Below are 20,070 nucleotides of genomic sequence, written 5' to 3' on the forward strand. Positions count from 1 at the left end.
AGATATCGGTACTAGATCAATATCCATATTTTTTTAATAAATCACTACCAGTCACTCGTGTATCACACACGCCAGGATAGTACAGACAGACTTTATTATCAGTTCAGCCCTGCTCCTGAGAAAAACTCTAATCCACTAAGAGCTCCGTGAGCGTCAAATGGCTTTCTTGAAAAAATATTTCTTCTAAGACAGAAATTATCAACAATTTAACATTTACATATCAAATAGGAAAAGTGTGGCCATGGCTTAAAAGCCATGTCATTTTTAATAGTGATATTACCTGCATTATTAACCAACTAACTATAACACATCCAGCAGGTTGCAATGCATATGGTTCTTTTAGAAAGCTGTTCCAGTAAAAAAAGATTAATTAATATACAGAGTAGAAATACACAATTACAGTCATTGCAGAACAGCCCCAAGCAATCACAGCCAGGCAAATGTGGTTATTCAGTTTGTGGATTCACAAACTGGTGTTCTCTAAAATAAAATATGTAGTGAAGTTAAAGTTGATGTAGAAAAGGTCAACTAAATTGACCAAGCCAGTGGAGCATCAAACTTACATGAGTAATATGAAAAGATGGGAACTCAACCTGGAGGCTTAGTTCGATCAAAGCTGAGATACAATCACAAAAGCAACTTGATTGAAAAAGAAGAAATGAAAAGCAACTCACTGACTTCTGTAAGGCAACAGCTAGTGACAGAGGCACACTTCGAAGTGCCAGAAGTCCTTTACACAGTGCATGACATCTGTAATCTTTTGCCACAGGTGCTTATGGAGGCAGATTGTACTTGGGAACTCAAAAGAGAGAAGGAAAACTAATGGTGATAAGAGAGAATAATAAAGGCTGAATCAAACTCTCTGACATCCTTAGTCCAATGCCAGCAGCAACTGCAGAATTCTGATGAATGCAAACAGCAGTTATGGTCTTCCCAACTGATCCCTTCCTGCAACTGTCAGAGATGACATTTTGGGCTCAAACTCCAGTCTGGCCCAGGAAGGTGTTTTTTTGCCCTTGTGTTCACTCTAAGACAGGAGCTGCTGCAGCTGCATCACTGTTATTACAGCACTCTGATCAGGACAAAACTACAAAGCAAGTAATGGGTTTTGTGGCTCATCTTTTTGATTATTAAGACACACTTTGTCATACTGCTCATTTTCCATTGTCCTGTGCAAAAGTATAGTCAGCACTATTACATTGACAGTTATTGAATAAGCAGCACAAAAAGATTTAAAAATAGCATAACACATGCCAGTTGGCCACCAGACAGGTTTGTTTTTAAAGGATATGCAAATCTGTGTCACCATGATGATTATGAACAATTCTAAAACAAGTAGATATTAACAATGTTATAGGAAATAACTGCTGTGCCTCTTTTTCAGTAGAGAAATAGTTTCTTTTCTTCATTTCTCTTTTTACAGGCTCCACACTGGGCTTAACACATACTTCATCCAATAGCCAGATGTTCAACCAGTTTGGCTTCCATCAGAAGAGACTGTTTTGTACACTTACTAATGATTTGATGTAGTCAAAAAAATATGAATCAGACTTCAAAACCTAGAAAGAATGGCCTAAAGTACAGTGGACTTCAATTAGTTTTATTTGCCTTCTATTTTCAGAGCCTGTGTGGCACCTTTGATCCTAATTCCTCAAGAAACATGAAGTCCACAAACTTGAGGTTTATGCTAGGTAAAACTGAAATTATTATAATTTTCAATCAAAGGTTGAAGCCTTGAGAAAATGCTAGATTACAAAATGCCAATTACAAAATTGAAACTATTGGAATAGAAACAACATGGCTGAGTCTCAAGCTTGGCCAGAATTTTCACAGCTAATAGAAGCAACCAGACATAGATTTCTATCCATTCCTTCACACTGAGAAAGCAAGCTGTGAAACTTCAGCTGACATCCAGATGTCCTCTAAATTATGCAGCTTTGATTCAAATTTGTTGTCAGTATGATACTGGGAGACAGGGAAACAGAAATATTTGATGTCAGCTGTGAAGGCAAACAGTTTGGATGATCCTCTCATTTGTTAGATGAAATAGATTCTAACTCTCCTTGTTTGAAAGTGTTTCAGTATTTTCCAGGAGTTTCCCAATAATCTAAGGCACAATGTGTTTACCTCCCTGGTCATAAATTCAGCCTTAGTGTCACACTGGATGATTCTGTGTCTTCTGTATCTCTGTGGGTTGTCACTTCTCAGTGGCAGTGGTAGGGTGGTGAAATTCCTTTCCCTCCTCTTCCACAGGAACCATTACATCATTCCCTGGAAAAGACTCTGTTTCCTGCTCTGGGTAGTGCATTTCCAATTCTTCTTCCATGCTTTCCTGGGCATCAAGGTTACTCTCACATCCTTTAAGAGCACAGTTCTTGCCACTGGGCACTTCTGAAACAGAGCCCACGATAACAGTGTCGGCCTTCATGATGTAGAGTTTTTCTGAGGAAGGAAAAAAGTAATGCTGAGCATTGGTGAACAGTCACTGCTGCCCCAGAGGTGGCTGTTTTTCATGCAACATTTTTATTAGGACTCTGGACAGTTCAGATCTAGTGGATTGTGCTTCCATGGGATTAAGCCACCGAGCTAGAGGTGGAACTACATGAGAAAGACAAAGTGGAAAAGGCAGAAGATATTCACAAGAATCTAAGCAACTAATTGGGATCTAAAGAATCCGAGGTTTATTCTCCTGCTGTTTCAAGAAACACCATGTAAATGAAATCTTTGGGTAAAGATCAGCACTGTAGAGAAGTTCTGCGTTCTTAGGACTTGCAAAGAAATTAGCTTATTTCTAGATGAGAATAAACTACAAAATTTTCTGAATCTTGGGTCCAGCTTGCTGTCAAACCCCTTCACAGAAAGGTAAATAAGGACTTTTCAATGGCTTGCACCACTGCACTTAATTCAGAAGGATGCTGCACATCAGACACTGTAGGTTAATTGCTTGGAGATATTTGGATGTGGTAAATCAAATCATCACATTCATCCCAATCCATCACTCACAGTAAAACAGGAAAGGGGTTTAGTAAGGGAAGGTCAGGTTTTGTAATATGAAAAATAACACCTTTGAATAACCTCAGAACTGGGTTTGGAAGCACTGCCAGAATGTCTCATGCAGATGGAGTCTCAGGGGAGAATTCACCCCCTATGAATGAGTTCCTTGCCTGAGCTCCTTTATCTCCCCCCTGTGCCATGGTTAAAGATTTTATGGGAACACATGGGAGATACATTTCAAGCCATTATTATGAAACCAGAAAAGAAAATTATAGCTAAGTACAATTCCCCTTTGGTATTACAGCATCATCTTCCAGCTGACGTATTCAAAATTCTTCTGTAAAATCTACATATTCCAGAATGAAAAGGAGGAAGAAGGGAATTTTCTGTCAAATTTATAGTGACTAAGACAAGCATTAAAAAAAGAAAGCATTATATTTCAAATGAACAGGTATTTTTGTGTCAAAGATCTGGAGTTTCAGCACAGTCTTTGTTAGAAGATTTGGACACTGAAGTTTACTGATAATCTTAGAATGGCAGTATGTGCATTGTTTACAAATTTGAAAAAAAGATGACAAAAGGAAAAAAAAAAAGCAAGACTCACCAATTCTGTTATTTGTGTGGTCTCTGACTCGAGAATCCACAGGGCAGTCTGGGGCATTCCCAGTGCTTGGTGTCACATCAGTCACACCCCGATGAACACTCTGGGCTTTTTCTGTGCTGGACACCAAGTTATTGTTGGTTTCCAAAGGAAGGGCTCTGTCAATTAACTCCTCCTCTTCTAGCCCACTGTCAGTGGTCAGTATGATCTTCTGCCAATATAAACAGGAGGGCAGAGGTGAGGTGAGTGTAAAAACAATTTGAATGTAGCAACAGGAACACAGAATGCTCCTGTGGCAGTCAGGATAACAGAATATACTGCCCAGCACCACTGTCACAGGGAGTGAAATGTTCCAAAGAGTGGCAAGCACATTGCTCTCACTCTCAAGATTTTTCATAGAAGTGCACAGAGAGAAATGAAAGAGAAAACAATTTCTATTTCTGCTCCTTGTTTTTCCTATGTGGAATGTGTTTAGAGAATTGTTTACTGGAGTGAGTGCTTGGCTGGATTCTGGTGAGGATTGTTTGAGCCTGGTGGCCAATCCAACCCACCTGGGGCTGGACTCTCCAGAGAGGGTCACGAGTTGTGTTAAAGATAGGGTCAGAAAAAATAGTATGTAGTTTTAATATCCTCCTTTTATATAGTATATTAATGTATTTTAACATAGTTATAATAAAGAAATAATTCAGCCTTCTGAATTATTGTCATTTCTTCCCATTGGGTTCACCTACATTTACAATACCAAAGTAGGAACTTCAAACTAGGCTCCTGCACCACTTAAGACCGTATTTCAAAATAGTGTTTGTCAGCTGAATTCTGATTTCTGATGACATTTAAGGAATGTATCTCATTTCTACTGAAGAAAATATGTTTTAGCTACCTCTTAGACTTTGGAAGAACAGAACAAGCCAGAGGCCAAACTGATTTAACTTCAAAATGTAATTGTCACAGCAGAATGTCAGATAGAAAAACAAGCTCAGACTACCTAACACAGGAAGAATTAATTACAAGCAATTCTTTAAAAGGGGAACCAGAATCTGAGAGAGGGTAAAGGTCCTGCATCACAATTTTCTGGTGGTTCTGATCTTCTCTTTCCACAAGGTTGGGAAAGAAAAAAAAAATATTTTGAAATGTGCACTTCGTAACCCTTGCTCATGTCTGACTCTATATAGAGGCAAGAATTGAAGATCCTCATTGTTAATTCAGGAATTAAGAATTACACACTGAAATTATGACAGCTGATTGCAACCAGAGTGACTGGAAAATGCAGAATCTTGTGTGTGTGCAGAGGCACAACATTTAAAAGCAAACTCATTTAAAAACAAAAAACAAAGAAACAGTCTAATGAGTGATTTAGCAGGTCTGGACATTTAAAGATAACAAGCCTAATAAACTGAGAGACTCAGAGAATGAAAGCAGCTGTAATTTCTCTAACAGAGGGGGAATCAAACCAAGCAGTGATGATTTCAGCAGCTGAGGAACTGCTTTCTGTTGCCATATTGACTGATGCTTGTCCTGTTCATCTCCAAAATGTACTGTAACACCAGGAGCTTGTCCTGTAGGAATGACAAACCAAACCCACTGAGTACCCATTTCACAGCTGTGCCAAATCCTGCAGAGGGAAAGGGATGTGGAGGGAGAGAGAAGAAAAGCACAAATCCCATCTGTGTGACTGGAGCAGTAAGATAAAATGGGACTGACACACAAAGTTCTCCCAGAAGGAAGAAAAGGTATGTTCATGCTGTGATTTCAGATCTTGTCCCATGAATGCACCATGAATGGCTTAACACCAAATCAAATCCCCTCACAAGCAAGAGTGGCAGCTGTGGAAGAGGTTTGACAGTGATTCTCTGAGCCAGAGAGAAGTTTGATAAGAGGATCCATGTTTACCTCTAAAAGAATTTTCTACCAAGGTCGTTGACATAGAAACCAAGAAAGAAAGAAGAATAAATAAGAAAAACCTGCAACTGCCTATTCTAATCAGCACTTTGGCTTTCCTGACCAATGAGTAAACTTCTGAGTTTTGTAAGAATGTACAAAAAGCATGCATGCTAGAATAAAAACAGTTTGAAGCCTTCTGAAGATTGACTGTTGCTTTGTATTGTCTCAGTCTCAACTACGACAGGCAGCATCTCATTATTTAACACCACATTAACCTCATCTCAAGACATGAAGGTATTGAGTCCTACTACATCTCATTCCACCTAAATTATTACATATTGTAGAGGGAAGTCCAAACTAAAAGGCTGGCACTTTTTAGACAGGACATTTGAAAATAACATGATTTACTTTGGCATGGAAAGTGATCTGTTTTGGAATATTGTTCACACTTACTGCACATTTGTTCACGAGATCTGAACCTGCAATGAGAAGTAAAAAGATTATCAGAAGAAACCTCAGAAAATCACAAGAATATTAATATATGCTCTGAAAGATCACCTAGCAATGTACTTCCTAAACCACTCCACTGCCCACCCCATATGCATGATGGTTTTATTAAAACTCAGGGAACACAGAAATGACACTCCTGAGGTGAAACAGTGAAGGTTGCTGCCAGGACTGTGATACCTACTGTCCCCAAAACCTTTTGCATCACTGTCCTCACACCACAACTGATATTCATCTCATGAAAAAATGCACTGATTAAACTGCCTAGATAAGAACAATACAAGTTTATTAAAAAGAAAAGAAAATTAATAACTTTCTACTGGATTAACAAGTTAGGTCAGTTCATCATATTGTCAGATGATTATTAAGGGGGTGGGATTTTATGCACAGTTCCATTAACAGGGAACACTGGCCAAATAAGAGAGGTGAGAAGAGGGAGTGTACAACACTCTCTATCACCATGAAGGTAGATGGGCTCAGACTTAGTGTCTGATTTCACCCTGATCTACAGCCACCTTTATTTTCAGAGTATCAGCTCTGTAAGGCTACACAGTAATAGGCAAGGCAAGCAAGGGAGAAAAAATTCTATTTTGAGAAAATAAGGCTGCACACAAGAGGTTTTAAATTATATTCCTGAATGAATGAATATAGAAAGCTCTGCTGTGTGGTGATTAGAACCTGACACAAGAGAGCAGGGATCTGTCAGTGGCAGTGGAATTGCTGAGAGGGGATCAGCTAAATGGGTAAAAGGTTTGCACTTTATGGGATCTGGGCAGGTTTTTTTCTGAACACATCTCCCATATTTGACTGTCCCGAAATCAATCGGGTGTTTTCCAGCACTGACACATCACCCAACCCTTCAGCTGCCGTGGGAACAAAGTGACATCTGCTGGCACCTGGTGGCACCCAGCGTGTCCCCTGCCTGCTCGGGAGGAACAGGACTGGCCTTCTGCATGGCCAATTAATTTAATTTTTAAATTAAAATTCTATAGAATAAAATCCCACGTTAAACTATCTACTGATTCTGCAGACATAAGGATGGCCCACCAGTCACTCACCTTGAGACTTGAGCACGTATTTGTGTGCGATGACCGAATGCAGGTGTGCTGATAAAAGAAACCTTTCATTTATTTAGTCAAACTCACCGTGGAGCCTGAAGGCTCCAACAGCTTCACCACACCCACAGATCTACAAGCAACCTACAACGTGCACATCCTGCTTTCTGTAAAAGGGGGAATGTGGGTTTGCAGACACACCCCGCATGTATCACCAGGCAAAGCTCTGGGGAGTTAGGGTCAGTAAAAATCACCCTTCCTCTCGTGCTCAAAGCCCAGTTCTGTTCCCAGAACCAAAAACTAGTCACACAACACTTCTGGTATCATCTAATACTAATGTCTGTGCTGAGAAAAGAAACAGCTAGTTATCTTTGCCCCTCTTGTAGGCTCCCCCTGCTTCCCTCCCTAAATTCACAGCTGCTTCCATCTTTCATGTTCTCCAACATCCTGCACGAGCAGCTTGCCTTAAACCCTTATCTGGCCTGTGGAGAACATTCTCTTCCCCAATGACCTCCACAAACATCCCCACATTTGAGTTTCCCATCTGTTTTTTGGCAGATCAAGCAGCACATCCCGTGTTACAGCTTGAAAAACTCACGCTTCCTCCTGAGGACGAGGATCCGCTTCTTGCAAACCTTCCATTTCCAAAATGCCAGCGTGCCCCCAAGAAGCACTGCCACAGAGAGAACCACTGCCCAAAGCACGACACCTGCAGCACAGAGAGGGAGCACAGCACAGGCTGAGAAAAGGCAGAGGGAAAACCCTCAGTCAATCCATGCGTTTGAACACAGGACCATCGACATCATTTCACAAGTCAGAGGGGATTTGCAGGAAGTTCCCACATTAAAAATTGCGTTTACCAAAGATACTTCCAAATAAAAAGTGCTAGAGAGTGATTGCTGTGCCTTTGTTACCTCCTGTTGTCATCTCCCCCTTGGCTGAGGTGGGAGAAGTGCCAGCTTTCTCCTCAGGAGTTGAACTGGGGTTTTCAGTTGTTGTGGCACTTAGAAGGTCACCACTAGCAGAGGTCACCAGGTTGTCCTTAAACATCCTCAGGTCAAAGTCATTTGTTTCATTGCTGAATCTCACGGACAAAGTGCTTGGGGTGAGGTAAGTGGGCAACTGGTCCAGGCAAACTTGATCATGGGTAGCATTTCCTTTCCTTAGTATTACTTTGTTCAACTTGGCACAGCTGGGTATGAAGAAGAACAAGTATCATTGTGTGGTACAAGGTACAAGTGTTTTCCAAGTCACAATTATTGCTTTCTGTGTAAAAGTCATTATTTTTCTCATCCCTGTGGTATTAATTCTTGGCCTGGATGCAAAGCTGCTACTCACACAGGTCTGCAATTCCACAGGACTTAGTAATCTAAAAATGAGGCAAGCAGGATTCCTTCCTACCCTTGTTCCTCTAGCTCAGAGCTGTGAAACAGGTTAATACTTGGTCTCTTTGAGCCAGGTCTCATAAGCTCTCAGAGATAAGCATTATACTCTAGATAGCTCAGTTACCTCAGGTGGCATAAAAGTAGCAGGATGGCTCCTGTGACAGTGTTGGAAACAAAAAAGTTTTAATAAAAGGCAAAAAATAAAGCTCTTTCAAGAGAAAAACCGAGCCAGGGCAAAAGGTTCTTGCTCCTGCTAAAACACTTCACAGAAGTGATTTACTTCTTTTTTTCCCTTCTTTTTCTAGTGAATTGCTCAGGTGGGACTTTTTGGCTTCTGTCCAATTGGGTGTCCTTAAGTTTGAGGTGAAGTCTCCAAGGTCCTATGAGGTGTCTTTTAACCAAATTGAGGAGAGAAACTTCTGGGCTGTTTTCCTTATTAAGGAGACAAAGGGTAATTTGTTTCCTCTGTTAACAGGGGCACATTCCTACAACAGGTACTAAGAGAGGCCTTCTAACCTCTGCACATGAGCCCACAGTGATTCCCTTGCTTCCAAGATGGATTTGTATACTTTGCACCAGAAGTGACATGTGGGAGTCCAGGGCTTCCCTCTGGCTGCCCTGGGACCCTGGCAGGGGTCAGGAACCCCCTGGACAGAGCCCCCAGAGACACTGTCTGTGATCTCTGTCCATGGAAAAGAGTTTTCAGTCTTACAGCATGAATTACAAGCTCTGAGTGTTTGATATGAGTAATAATTAAGTGTGGCATGGGTGCAAAAGTAAAATTTTAGGATTCTAGATGAGGGGTTCAAAGGGGACAAGATAGAGGAAATTGGGTGTGCCTTGTCCTTTTTCTCCTTCTTCATGCCCCCCATGTCTCACTGTGGTGTTGGCATTTTTCTGTTGGTTTAGGCTGGGGACACACTGTCCAACATAGGTGACAGATATTGGCACGTTATTGTAAATGCAGCCCAGGGAGTTTCTGGTATTTAATGTTTGTCACATCCCACTGAGGGCAGAGCCCCACACGCTGCCCTGCAGGACAGAGCTGGGCAGGGCAGCAGAACATGTGAAAGATAAACAGAATAAACAACCTGGAAACCAGCACAGACCAATTACAACTTCTTTGGCCGTGGGGTTCAGAGACCTTCTACAATCCTGGAATCATCAATACCACAGATTCCAACAGTGACATACCCTATTTCATCCTTTATTCATTTCAATCAGTCAGTCCCATTAAAGAAGCACAGACTTACTTGGTGTGGGGTTTGCAGATGTCTGTGCTGGAGTTTTGATCCGAGAAGGTCCCAGGAGGGCACTCTTCACAAGTGACATCATTTGTCGCGGTGCCTGAATAAAAAAATCACAGCTGAGGACTGACCAAACAAAACTCATCAGGTCCAGGCCTATGGCCAGGACCAGGAAAGGTGAAGTGGGCAGGTGAGAAGCCCTACCCCTGCCTTTGACGCCGAAGCCAGGCCTGCAGGCAGAGTGGGGCTGGCAGCGCGAGCAGCTGTCCACCACCCGCAGCTGGCAGAACAGCCCCGGCCGGCACTCGCACACGCGGCTGGAATTGAAGGAGCAGGGCTGCTTCTCCACCAGGTCCAGCTCTGGGGGCAAGAAACACATGCAGTGACAAAGGATCCCCTCGTAAGGGAAATGTCAACTGGGGCCAAAGCTGAGCAACACCAGTCCTAAGGCTCAGGAAGCAGGAAAAGCTGATGTCTCTTGTGGTAAGTACATTTCTGTCCCTCTTAGGATTTTTCATAGAGGTGCACAGAGAGAAATAAAAGAGAAAACAATTTCTATTTCTGATCCTTGTTTTTCCCATGTGGAATGTGTTTGGAGAATTATTTACCTGGAGTGAGTGTTTGGTTGGATTCTGGTGAGGATTGTTTGAACCTGATGGCCAATCCAATCCAATCCAATCCAATCCAATCCAATCCAACCCAACCCAACCCAACCCAACCCAACCCAATCCAATCCAACCCACCTGGGGCTGCACTCTCAAGAGAGAGTCACCAGTTGTGAGAAAGTTAGAGTCAGAGAAAGTAGTATGCAATTTTAACATCCTCCTTTTATATAACATATTAATGTATTTTAGCATAGTTATAATAAAGAAACAATTCAGCCTTCTAAATTGAGTCAAGCATCGTAATTTCTTCCCATTGAGTTTGCCTGCATTTACAATAGTGTCTCTTCATGATTGATAGTAAAAGGGTTTTAAAATCATGGGGATTTAGGGTTAAAAGGAAAATTAAGCTTAGTAGGCCCTGAAAAAATAAATACCCTAGGTACATGAAGGCCTTGTACCTTGCTAGAACTGCACCTGTGTAGCTAGTACATGATAAATGATATAATTGTTAGATGTGATGATTGTTTAGTAATTAAATATAATTAATGTTTAATTGTAAGAATAATCATGAGAAACTATGGTCAGAGGCCTAAGAAAGATCACAAGAAACTCATGCTTGAATAAAGTCAATGTATACAATAGAACAATATAAGTTTAATAATTAATATGTAAGTTAGATAATGATAGAATATAAAATACACTCAAAAGCCGTGTTGGAGTTAGATTTGGGTCTGTACCCCTGATTCCCAGAGCCCTCAATAAAAGCACCTGCATAGAATCATATCCTGTGATTACGTGTGTTCCTGAACACTAACATGACCACAGACTGGTTTGTGTTGAAGATGAGTTTAACACTGATCTCATTCCACCCCTGTCATGGGCAGGTGTTGCCCTGATTTTTAAGTGTTAAGTTTTCTTTTATAGTTCTTTTGAAAGTTTTAAAGTTCTCATAAAACTTCTTTAGTCTTCTGATAATGTTTACGTATTTGAGAGTCAGAGTTCTCACACAATTTCACATATAAATAGAATAGTTTACTTATTTCTCTGTGGGTGGAGAGAAATGGTTGATTGATCTTTGGACCAGTGTGGTTGGAGAGGTGGTAATTCCATCGTCCAACCCATGGTCACCTTTGGAATTCTGTACCAGATGTTTGAATAAAACTGGGTCCTTTTCTCTTTTGAACTTACCAAGCTTCTGTGTGCTCATTTCATGTCCAATAGCGACAGGCAGGGACATGAAATGAGTACATTTTATGAAACAAAACCTTCCACTGTCCCAGGTTTCTCCCCAGGTTTGTCCAACCTGTCCTTGAACACCTCCAGGGATGGGGCAGCTTCTCTGGGCAAGCTGTGCCAGGGCCTCCCCACCCTCCCAGGGGAAGTGCTTCTTCCTAGTACCTAATCTAAACCTGCCCTCTTTCAGTTTAAAGCCATATGATGGTAATTTGAGTCATGAATAATTAGAGAAGAAGCCTGTAGATAATAGCTTGCAATATAAGACAGAAAACAGAAACCAGCCTGGTTTCATTGGAGGGGAGAATTTTTAGGTAGTCCCAGGTGACACAGGCAGTAACATGGATTATATGCAAGGTACCATTTTGCTGTCTAGTTTAGTAACAAAGGATGGATAATTTTGCTGTGGAAATTCTAAATGAATAAAATACAAATTAAGCGTGAATAAAATATACAGAGAGAGAATGTAACTGTGAGGTAGGTGTGGAGAAAAGCAAACCTTTTGGGCATGACACACAGGCATCACATTGTGGCTTTTGGGATTTATTGCTCAAATACTGATCAGGTCCACATGTCATGCAGTCTTCAGCTGGATTCTGAGGACATGCTTTCTTTTTAACATAGCCTGGAGAAAAAAAAAAAAAAAAGGCAAAATATACAAGATATCTATCCAAAATGGGCAGAAAACCATCCTGAAATGTTCTTGTCTGCGTGTTTACCTGTTAGATACACTACCACGGGTTATTTGGCTTCTCTAGGCCATTTTTGCCTTTCTATTCAAGTGTTAAGGTACAGAGCCAGGACATAATCCCAGCTGGAATGGACTGCTGCAGAATGGGCAGATGGCAAGTCACTTGCTGACAGAAAAGACAACCAAGTCTCCAGGAGAACCAGTGTCCTGCCACTGCTAAGCTCCCAGGGAACTGGGTTTCATGTTTCCTTCTTTTCCTCATTTGGTTAAAAGGACTTTTAGAAAAGCTCCTCTTTCTTTGCAGTGAGCCGCTGAGTTAGTAGCAGATATGAACAGGTTAGTGCTTGGAGGAGTAGTGGACAATTAAAAGGATGCTTAGGAAAAGGATTCTTGTAACTTTTATTGTGGAGGAGTCCAGGACTGACATGAGGATGTAGCAATAAAAAACCAGCAAAGGTGAACTGATGGAAACTGGTGGCTCATTACAGTCTGGTGTAAATCAGATCTCTGCTTCTCACCCAACCTTACTATGACATCTCTCATGACAGGAGCTTTGGCAAAGTATGATTTTGAAGAAGAAAAGAGCTTTTCTTGGGACTGTCAAAGTCACATCCCCACCCATTTTTTCTTTTATTGGACCATTTTCTCCATCCCTTGCTCTGATTTACATCTACAACTTTGAAGGACTGTAATGTATTGTATATGCAGGTGAACACAGTGGAAAGAAATGCTGATGTCTGACTCCAGAAAGCTGAATGATTTCTTTATTATAACTATGCTATAATACATTAATATATTATTTAAAGGAGATACTAAAACAACCTACCTACTTTTTCTAACAACCAGATCTAACTCTCTGAGAGTTAGACCCTCTCTGAGAGCCCAGCCCCAGGTGGGTTGGATTGGCCATCAGGCTCGAACAATCCTCACCAGAATCCAACCAAGCCCTCACCCCAGGGAAACAATTCTCTAAACACATTCCCCATGGGAAAACAAGGAGCAGAAATAGAAATTGTTTTCTCTTTCTTCTCTCTGGGCTCCTCTATGAAAAAATCCTGAGGGAGAGAAGAATGTGCCTGCCACACTAGTGGTGTGCCCAGGGGCACAGGATGTCCTGGTGGGAATCCTGATGGTAAAAATACTGGCAATCAAACACTAAAAGCCCTCTGCATCATCAGAACACAAATACACGTCAGAAATTTCTTTAAGAAAAACGAAAGAAAATCACTCCAGCAAGAAGATACAGATGATGCTGAAGTACCACAAGATACCCACCCACTGAGGGGGTTTTGGCCAGTGGGGCAGTTTCAGACATTTCCAGAACTCTTCTCACCAAGGTGTTTCCTGTTGCTGACCTTATGTGCCTCTGAGTCACACCCAGCTTCTAGCACAGCTTAATGTGTCCCCTGACAAGGGCTTGTTTCCTCCCTCATGTGAGACACTTTCTAAACCGTTGTGACTATGAGAATAATGTCAGATTTTCCATACCTTCATTTTACATTTTTTTATCTCTGAGAAAAAACTCATTTAGCTTAACTTCACTGTGCTCATTCACACCCAGGGGCAAGCTTGAAATTAATTCTTTGACCTGGCTACTTCAGTACCAAGTGATAAAATCCCATAAAAGTTCTATCACGTTGTCTGGTTTGCATGCAGATGACACAGGAGCAGGAGAGCGGAGAAGAGATTCACATCTGGAGCCACATTAGAGAGTGATTCATGAAACTGCCCCTTTCTTCAGGGACAGAATACAACTCTGCAGATACACAGGGCTCCTACTGCCTCCATATAAACTTGGCTGAATTATAAACATACCTGAGGGACACTGGTAACAGCAGTTTTGTGAAGTTTCATCATAGAACCAGTTCTCTAGTGTATCACAGGAATGGCGTGGGCTTAATGAGGTCTAGAAATTGAAAGAGACAAAAGACATAATTAGAAAACAATTAATTCTCTACTAGAGTAGATCCCAGTCTGTCTCAAGCAATGGTGGTTGCAGACAGTAAGGAAAAGCCCAAAGTTTTTTGCAAATTCAAGTGTTCCCAAAGCAACTAAATTCTTGTTCGCATTTCCTTTAGAAACACTGCGGCATTCAGAAAAAAAAAATTACTGTGCTAAAATGATTTCATGTTAATTGGAGCTAAGGATTTGGTGTAATCCACAGAGGTAATTTCTGTTGTCAGTATCCAAATTTCCTGTAACTTAAACAGTCATACTGTTTGAATTTGGCAACCTAAGTGTGTATTATAAACCAATAAATTATTTTACTTATCATTAAGGGACAAATCCTGCAAGAGGATTTTGCCTTGTAAAGAATTATGCAAATGATTGATGAAGCCCTTATTCAAATAACTGATCCCACTTCTGTTGTGAGTGAAGCTTTTCAGAAATAACCTTTCATCACTACATAACTGATATTTATTCAGTTTCAAAAAAAACCCACCATGAAATAGTTTTGATATTAGCTTACAGAATGAGACCCAACTATAACCTGTAACAAGAAGCACAAAATAAGATTTAGTTTTTGTACGGCTGGGCCACAACATGCTCTGGGAAATTACAGTGTTACAAGTGTTCTGATGAAAATATCTGATTTTTGAATTTGGTATCTCCCTTAAGAATCCCCTAAAGATGTTGTTATCTGAAATTCATTTTCAGTATTTACTAGAAGGTATGAACACTGATTTTTTTTAGCAGAGGGTTTTTTTGGGGTTTTTTTGTTAAGAGTTGATAAGCAGATTCCCTGGAGATTTTCCCACACGATACTGGTAGAGCAGTTAAATATTTCAGAAACTCTACATCTCACTTTCTGCCAATGAATTTCCCACTGGTCTTTGAAATAATACTTGCTGTCACCTGCTGCCTTTGTGCAGAATCTCACTACTTAATCATTTCACAGCCTGTTCTCCTATTAAATATACACAAAAATATAAAAATATAAAAATTATTTCACTTCCATCAGAAAACAGAAGCTTTCAGTCAAGGAGGAAATTAACAGAAGAACAAGAATTAGAAACATATCAAAACTGGAAACCCAGGGCAAGGGGAATATTTCTCTGTCTGCCCTGAGGGATTCTGTAGCTAAGTCAGCCTGGATTAGTTTCTCTGCAAGAGCTGGTGGAAGTCACCACAAATACCTAATTTTTTCCTCCTGGTTCTCCTGGGCAACCAACTCTGGCTGCAAACGAAGCTGAATTTTAAACAAGAGTACAAACTCTTGAATTATTGAATTACTAATGCAGCACATAAGCTTACAGTTTATTTAATTGTCTGGGTTTGGATTTTAATAAAACAATAGTGTCTGTGTAAAAATGCGAGAGAACAGCTTTTTAAAAAGTTACCTTGCCAAGAATATGAAAATCAGGAGTTTAATATTAGATTCTGCTCCTGGTTCCAACACTCTGATTATGAATTTGAACTGATGGTAGTGCAGTGATAAATCACTGCATGAGCTAGGCCTGCATGAGCTAGATTATGCAATAATACCTATGAGAGAGTACTCAAGCTGATTTTCGCCCTTTCCACGGGAGGGCAGCTCTGCCCTACAGCCACCCACATCACACAGCTCACCCATGGTTCCTCCACAAATACAAAGCTACAAGCACAGCTTTGTAGCCACCTGCACTGCCACTGAGCCAAACCCAAGGTGCTCTCATCTCTCAATTACCCCATCTCTAAATCAGAACTTAATCCAACAGAAATTCATTTTAACAAATCATGGCAAGATGTCTGTGACTGGGAAACCACCTTCTGAAGACCCCATCACATCTAATCCATAAGCAAAATGTCTGTGAGTCAGCATCTGTTCAGTAGAGGTGTTTAATGAGTATAAAAATTAGTGCAGATCCTTTCAGTGATAAATAACATTCATGTCAATGCTCAGCATCAGTCACCATGCCCCCATTCTTGTCACATTTTTCCCTCCAAATTCTAAAGCTGTTTGACTCCTAACATGACCTGTAACAGCAACACAATGATGCAAAGCTGCTCTTAACTCAGCAGGAAGGTTGGTCCCCAACATTCTCTAAGGGGTCAATGCAGAAGTGACAGTTTAATTGAAATAACAGCTGCTATTCTCATTGCAACTTACCTGTTTGTAAATGTGCATAATAAAAAAAAAAACATTAACATTTGAGGAAGATCACACAGGTATTGGAGTAAGGCATGTGGCTGTGGTGGACAGGAGGTCTTTATCCTTCTCTCTGACCTTCTCTTCAAATAAAAGCTTTGGATTTAGCAGCAGCTGGAATTCATTTTGTGAAAGGAAAGATCCTGCTTGGACTGCTCTGTGACAGATGCACTGGTTTAGAGCTTTCAGTCACTCAGCAAGTCAACTGTTCTTTTTCTTTTCTGAATGCATTGCATATTAAGGACCAATTAAATAAAGGAAACATATAGATCAAAAGTATTTGGGTTTTTCAGCACTTGCTTGAGAGAATTCGTTTTAGAAAATAGGATTTTTACAGCTCTTCTGACTTTCCTTATTTCTACAAAAATGTTTGCTATTCCAATTTAAATAACGGCAGTTGTAAAGGTGCTGAATTCAGTGGCTATTCTGCAATTCAGTCAGGACAAGGTTTGACTCACTTATTTATGGCTTTTTGAACTCATAGAGAAAAAGTGATTGTGAGGCAAAGTAAGAAATCGGGCTTGCTACAAATGAGCTGTAAGTCAGGAAGAAAGAATATTACCGTAAAAAAAAAAAAAAACCTACCAGCAGTGGCTATTCTAGAACTGACTAATACTGCAGCAAAACAGTTAACTGTCTGTCAAGCTTCTATCCATTTCTGACAGTACAGAAAAAGCTGATAAACTACAGCTTCAAGGAGTCAAGCTTCATTTGCTTGATAGTAAAGACATTATCAACAAGTGAGAGCTCTCTGAATATAAAAAGAAACAGAACTCAAACTGTGCACTGAGGTAAGATGGAGCATGGTTAAAAACATGACCAGTAAACAGTGACTTGCTCACATTAGAAAGTATCACTTGTACTCCATTAGCAGAAGAGCAAGTATTGCTGCAAGAGAGGCAGTGCAAAGCCAGTTCCTTATCCCAGCAATGTCATGGTGGTTTTACAGTGAGTCTGAATATTGACATTGAGTATCAGAAAACCAAATTTTCTCTCTGCCCCATTCATTTTTTGAACAAAACCACCAAAAGTTGCTATTGGCTTTCCCTCTAAAGCAGTCTGCATTTAGCACATGTGAATGCCTTCCCAAGCATTCCTCTAGTGAGCAAGAATTACAGACTCCAATCTCATTGAACACTTATTTCAGGAAGAAGACAATGGCAGGACAGATAACATGGGGAAAGTAAACCAAACTTGAAATGTGGGAGGGGTATTTACAACTAAAGACACGAGCAAACTCCTACTCTTACCAAAAGAAGCAGGAGGATCTTTTTCAAATCCCCTATGAAGAGGGTACAGAACTTGGTTATTTTCAAAGATTTAACTGGGGTCAGTGTCTTGTAAAAAAATCTGGCAGCCCAAGTGATGTGCTGGACTTTTCAGTTACTGTGTACTGACAGGTCTCTTAGGCTAATATATGCTTGTGTTTCCACTGCAAGGGAATATGGCTCATTTCCAATCCAACAAACTCCATGCAAATACTCACCTACCTGACTTTACCTGTTCAGTCTCTCTGCACCTGACCTTTCTACTTTTTAATGTGAATTTGTAGGTATCAGTCAGGGAAATCACCTGGATTTATGCCAGGTGCTGAGGGCTCATTGCCATGTGATCCCACAGGAGGAGGGGATAAGTGGCAGTGTGTGGGTGGAAGCTAACCCACAAGAGCTGATAGGATCAGAACAGGGAGCTGGTGTGCATCTACAGCATCAGCTGAGTACAGACAGTGGGTTCTGTCTGTTTGAAGTGATTTTTAATTCAGAAATAGTAGTGGCTTCATGAGGAAGTCAGTGTCAGTAGAGGGGGGGGTGTAAAGAAAAAGGTCTATTATTGTTTCCCCTCTGCACCTTTCAGTTTGCCCCTCCTGACTTGCATCAGCAGAGTGGACAGCAGCCCTGTGAGCAGAGCCCTGCAAGGAGTGTGCCTGTCAACGAGCACAGAGGCAAAAATAAACACCCCCCCCACCCCTAGGAAACCTTTCCTCACTCCCCAGCTGGGACTGGGGAGCTGCAGCAGCTCCAGCAGTGCCAACAAGGTGCAGATCATAGCTCACATCCCACACTCCTGCCTGTAAAGGTCCCAGACAGGGCAAATTCTGCTCTGCTTTATACCTTTATCTCCTGAGAGCTCTGCTCACCACCTTTAACAAACCCTGCTTCTGTGGACACCCACCCCAACACCCAGCTGAAGGGCAGGGTGGCTCTGCAGCCCCAGGTGCCCCAGACCTCACCTGCAGGATCCTGGTGTCCCCCTGCCTTACCTGTTGGGTTGTCTGGACGTCCTGGAGCAGCAGCAGGAGCAGAGGCAGGCTGCAGGCAGCCATCTGAGGTGGTGTTAAATGTCCCTGGCTGCCAGCACTGCAGGTGAGACAGATGGGTTGTCCCTTCTGGAGGCTGAGACCCTTCCACGGTGCCACCAAGTCATGCTCCTTGCCTGTTCATTCAGCCCAGAGACATTCCAGCTGTCTGAGACAAGCAGGAGACAGGCTTTGAGACTCAACTGAGTTGAGAAAACAATTTAGAAAGAAGGGGGAGGGAGTGCTGCCCCAAAAGAGAAAAATAAAAATAGAACAAACCAAAACTGCCTCAATGTCTAGTCCTGGTGCTGGCAGTTTCTGCGAGACGGTTGTGAGAATCAAGGTTGTCACCCAAGGCACATGGCTGGCTGTGCACAGGCTCCTGAGTCATCTGTGCTGCCCTCAGAGACAACTTCACCACCCCAAAGCCTTGGCCAGGCACAAGTCCAAGCCCTGCCCCATGCAGCAGTCACTTTTTCAAGAGTTGCAACCAAGCCTCAAGGAAGTTCCCAGTAAGAAATGCTAATTCTTTCAGTACAGTCATTTTACTCCTGTTTGGATGAGTGGGTGAGGACTCACACTCAACCATGGTGACTCCTCTAAGCTTTAGGCTTTGCACATTGCCACTTCAAATACCAACATACTACAGACCTTCCCCTTGAGAAATCTTCCCTTTCCTCCAATCCCAGGAGAAAATAATTCCTGGTGATGACAATCATCCTTAAGTCTGCTACTCATCATTTCACTCACTTTCATTTGTTACTCTGCATGGTTTTTGTTCTGATGCCTGGAAATATTTCAGGTGCTTGAAGATGTCATGAAGCCTCCTTATCTGCCCTAGAAGTCTAGTCAAAAGTGAAGGTTAGCCACTTCAAAAAAGCCAAGTGCCTTGAAAACCCTCTGAGGTACACAGGAAAATAATGACAATTTGAATTCTCACACCTCTGGGTCGTTTTTTCGTTGCTTCGCACCAACAACAAAAGAAATGAGAAAATACTGAAAGTCAGATAAATTATTATTTTACTAAAGATCCACAGCAACATCACTGCCATCACAACCAAGCACCAAAAATGAGCATTCCACAGGGACCCTGTGTAAATATTTTCAGCTCACAGCTGCAGCAATTTTAACTACCTAGATTTTTCTTTCTCCAGAATGCCATCATATAAACCCCAGGCATTTTCAGCACACTGCATGTTGTGTATGTGACACAAAATGCATCTCTCTGCTCTGCCAGGGTACTGCTCAGCTTCTAAACTCTCTTAGCTATAGAAGCTCTTGCGGTAGCTATTCCTTATAGGTCTAGAGGAAACTAAGAATTTCAATGCCAAATTATTACATTCTTGATTTTCCTAATTTAATAATGGCCTAGAACACACCTTAATCTTCTGCAGTAATATGCCATTAGGCAATTATCCCAATTTATTAATGCAGTTTCAAATAACA

General features: G+C 41.3%; 1 protein-coding gene across 1 annotated transcript; it reads right to left on the bottom strand.

Annotated features, from left to right (window-relative positions):
- Positions 1-1,765: 1,765 nt before the first annotated feature.
- Positions 1,766-18,869, bottom strand: TNFRSF8 (TNF receptor superfamily member 8). The gene is made up of 11 exons (XM_031506634.2): positions 18,589-18,869; positions 14,015-14,105; positions 12,008-12,133; positions 9,875-10,030; positions 9,677-9,770; positions 7,953-8,230; positions 7,637-7,747; positions 7,042-7,089; positions 5,930-5,955; positions 3,599-3,806; positions 1,766-2,442 (listed from the first exon to the last, which is right to left on the bottom strand). The coding sequence occupies exons 1-11, from the start codon at positions 18,649-18,651 to the stop codon at positions 2,198-2,200; spliced, it is 1,446 nt and encodes a 481-aa protein (XP_031362494.2). The 5' UTR covers positions 18,652-18,869; the 3' UTR covers positions 1,766-2,197.
- Between the last annotated feature and the right edge of the window lie 1,201 nt (positions 18,870-20,070).

The sequence above is a fragment of the Lonchura striata genome, chromosome 24, assembly GCF_046129695.1.
Source record: "Lonchura striata isolate bLonStr1 chromosome 24, bLonStr1.mat, whole genome shotgun sequence".
NCBI classification, from domain to species: Eukaryota; Metazoa; Chordata; class Aves; order Passeriformes; family Estrildidae; genus Lonchura; species Lonchura striata.

Excerpts from the sequence above, each read along its gene's own strand:
- TNFRSF8 (XM_031506634.2), bottom strand. The coding sequence starts at position 18,651 with ATGGCTGCCTGCAGCCTGCCTCTGCTCCTGCTGCTGCTCCAGGACGTC. Across the intron at positions 10,031-12,007 it reads CTGTGTGTCATGCCCAAAAG|AGCTGGACCTGGTGGAGAAG; the intron begins GTTTGCTTTTCT and ends TCTTGCCCCCAG. Across the intron at positions 2,443-3,598 it reads CCACACAAATAACAGAATTG|AAAAACTCTACATCATGAAG; the intron begins GTGAGTCTTGCT and ends TTCCTTCCTCAG.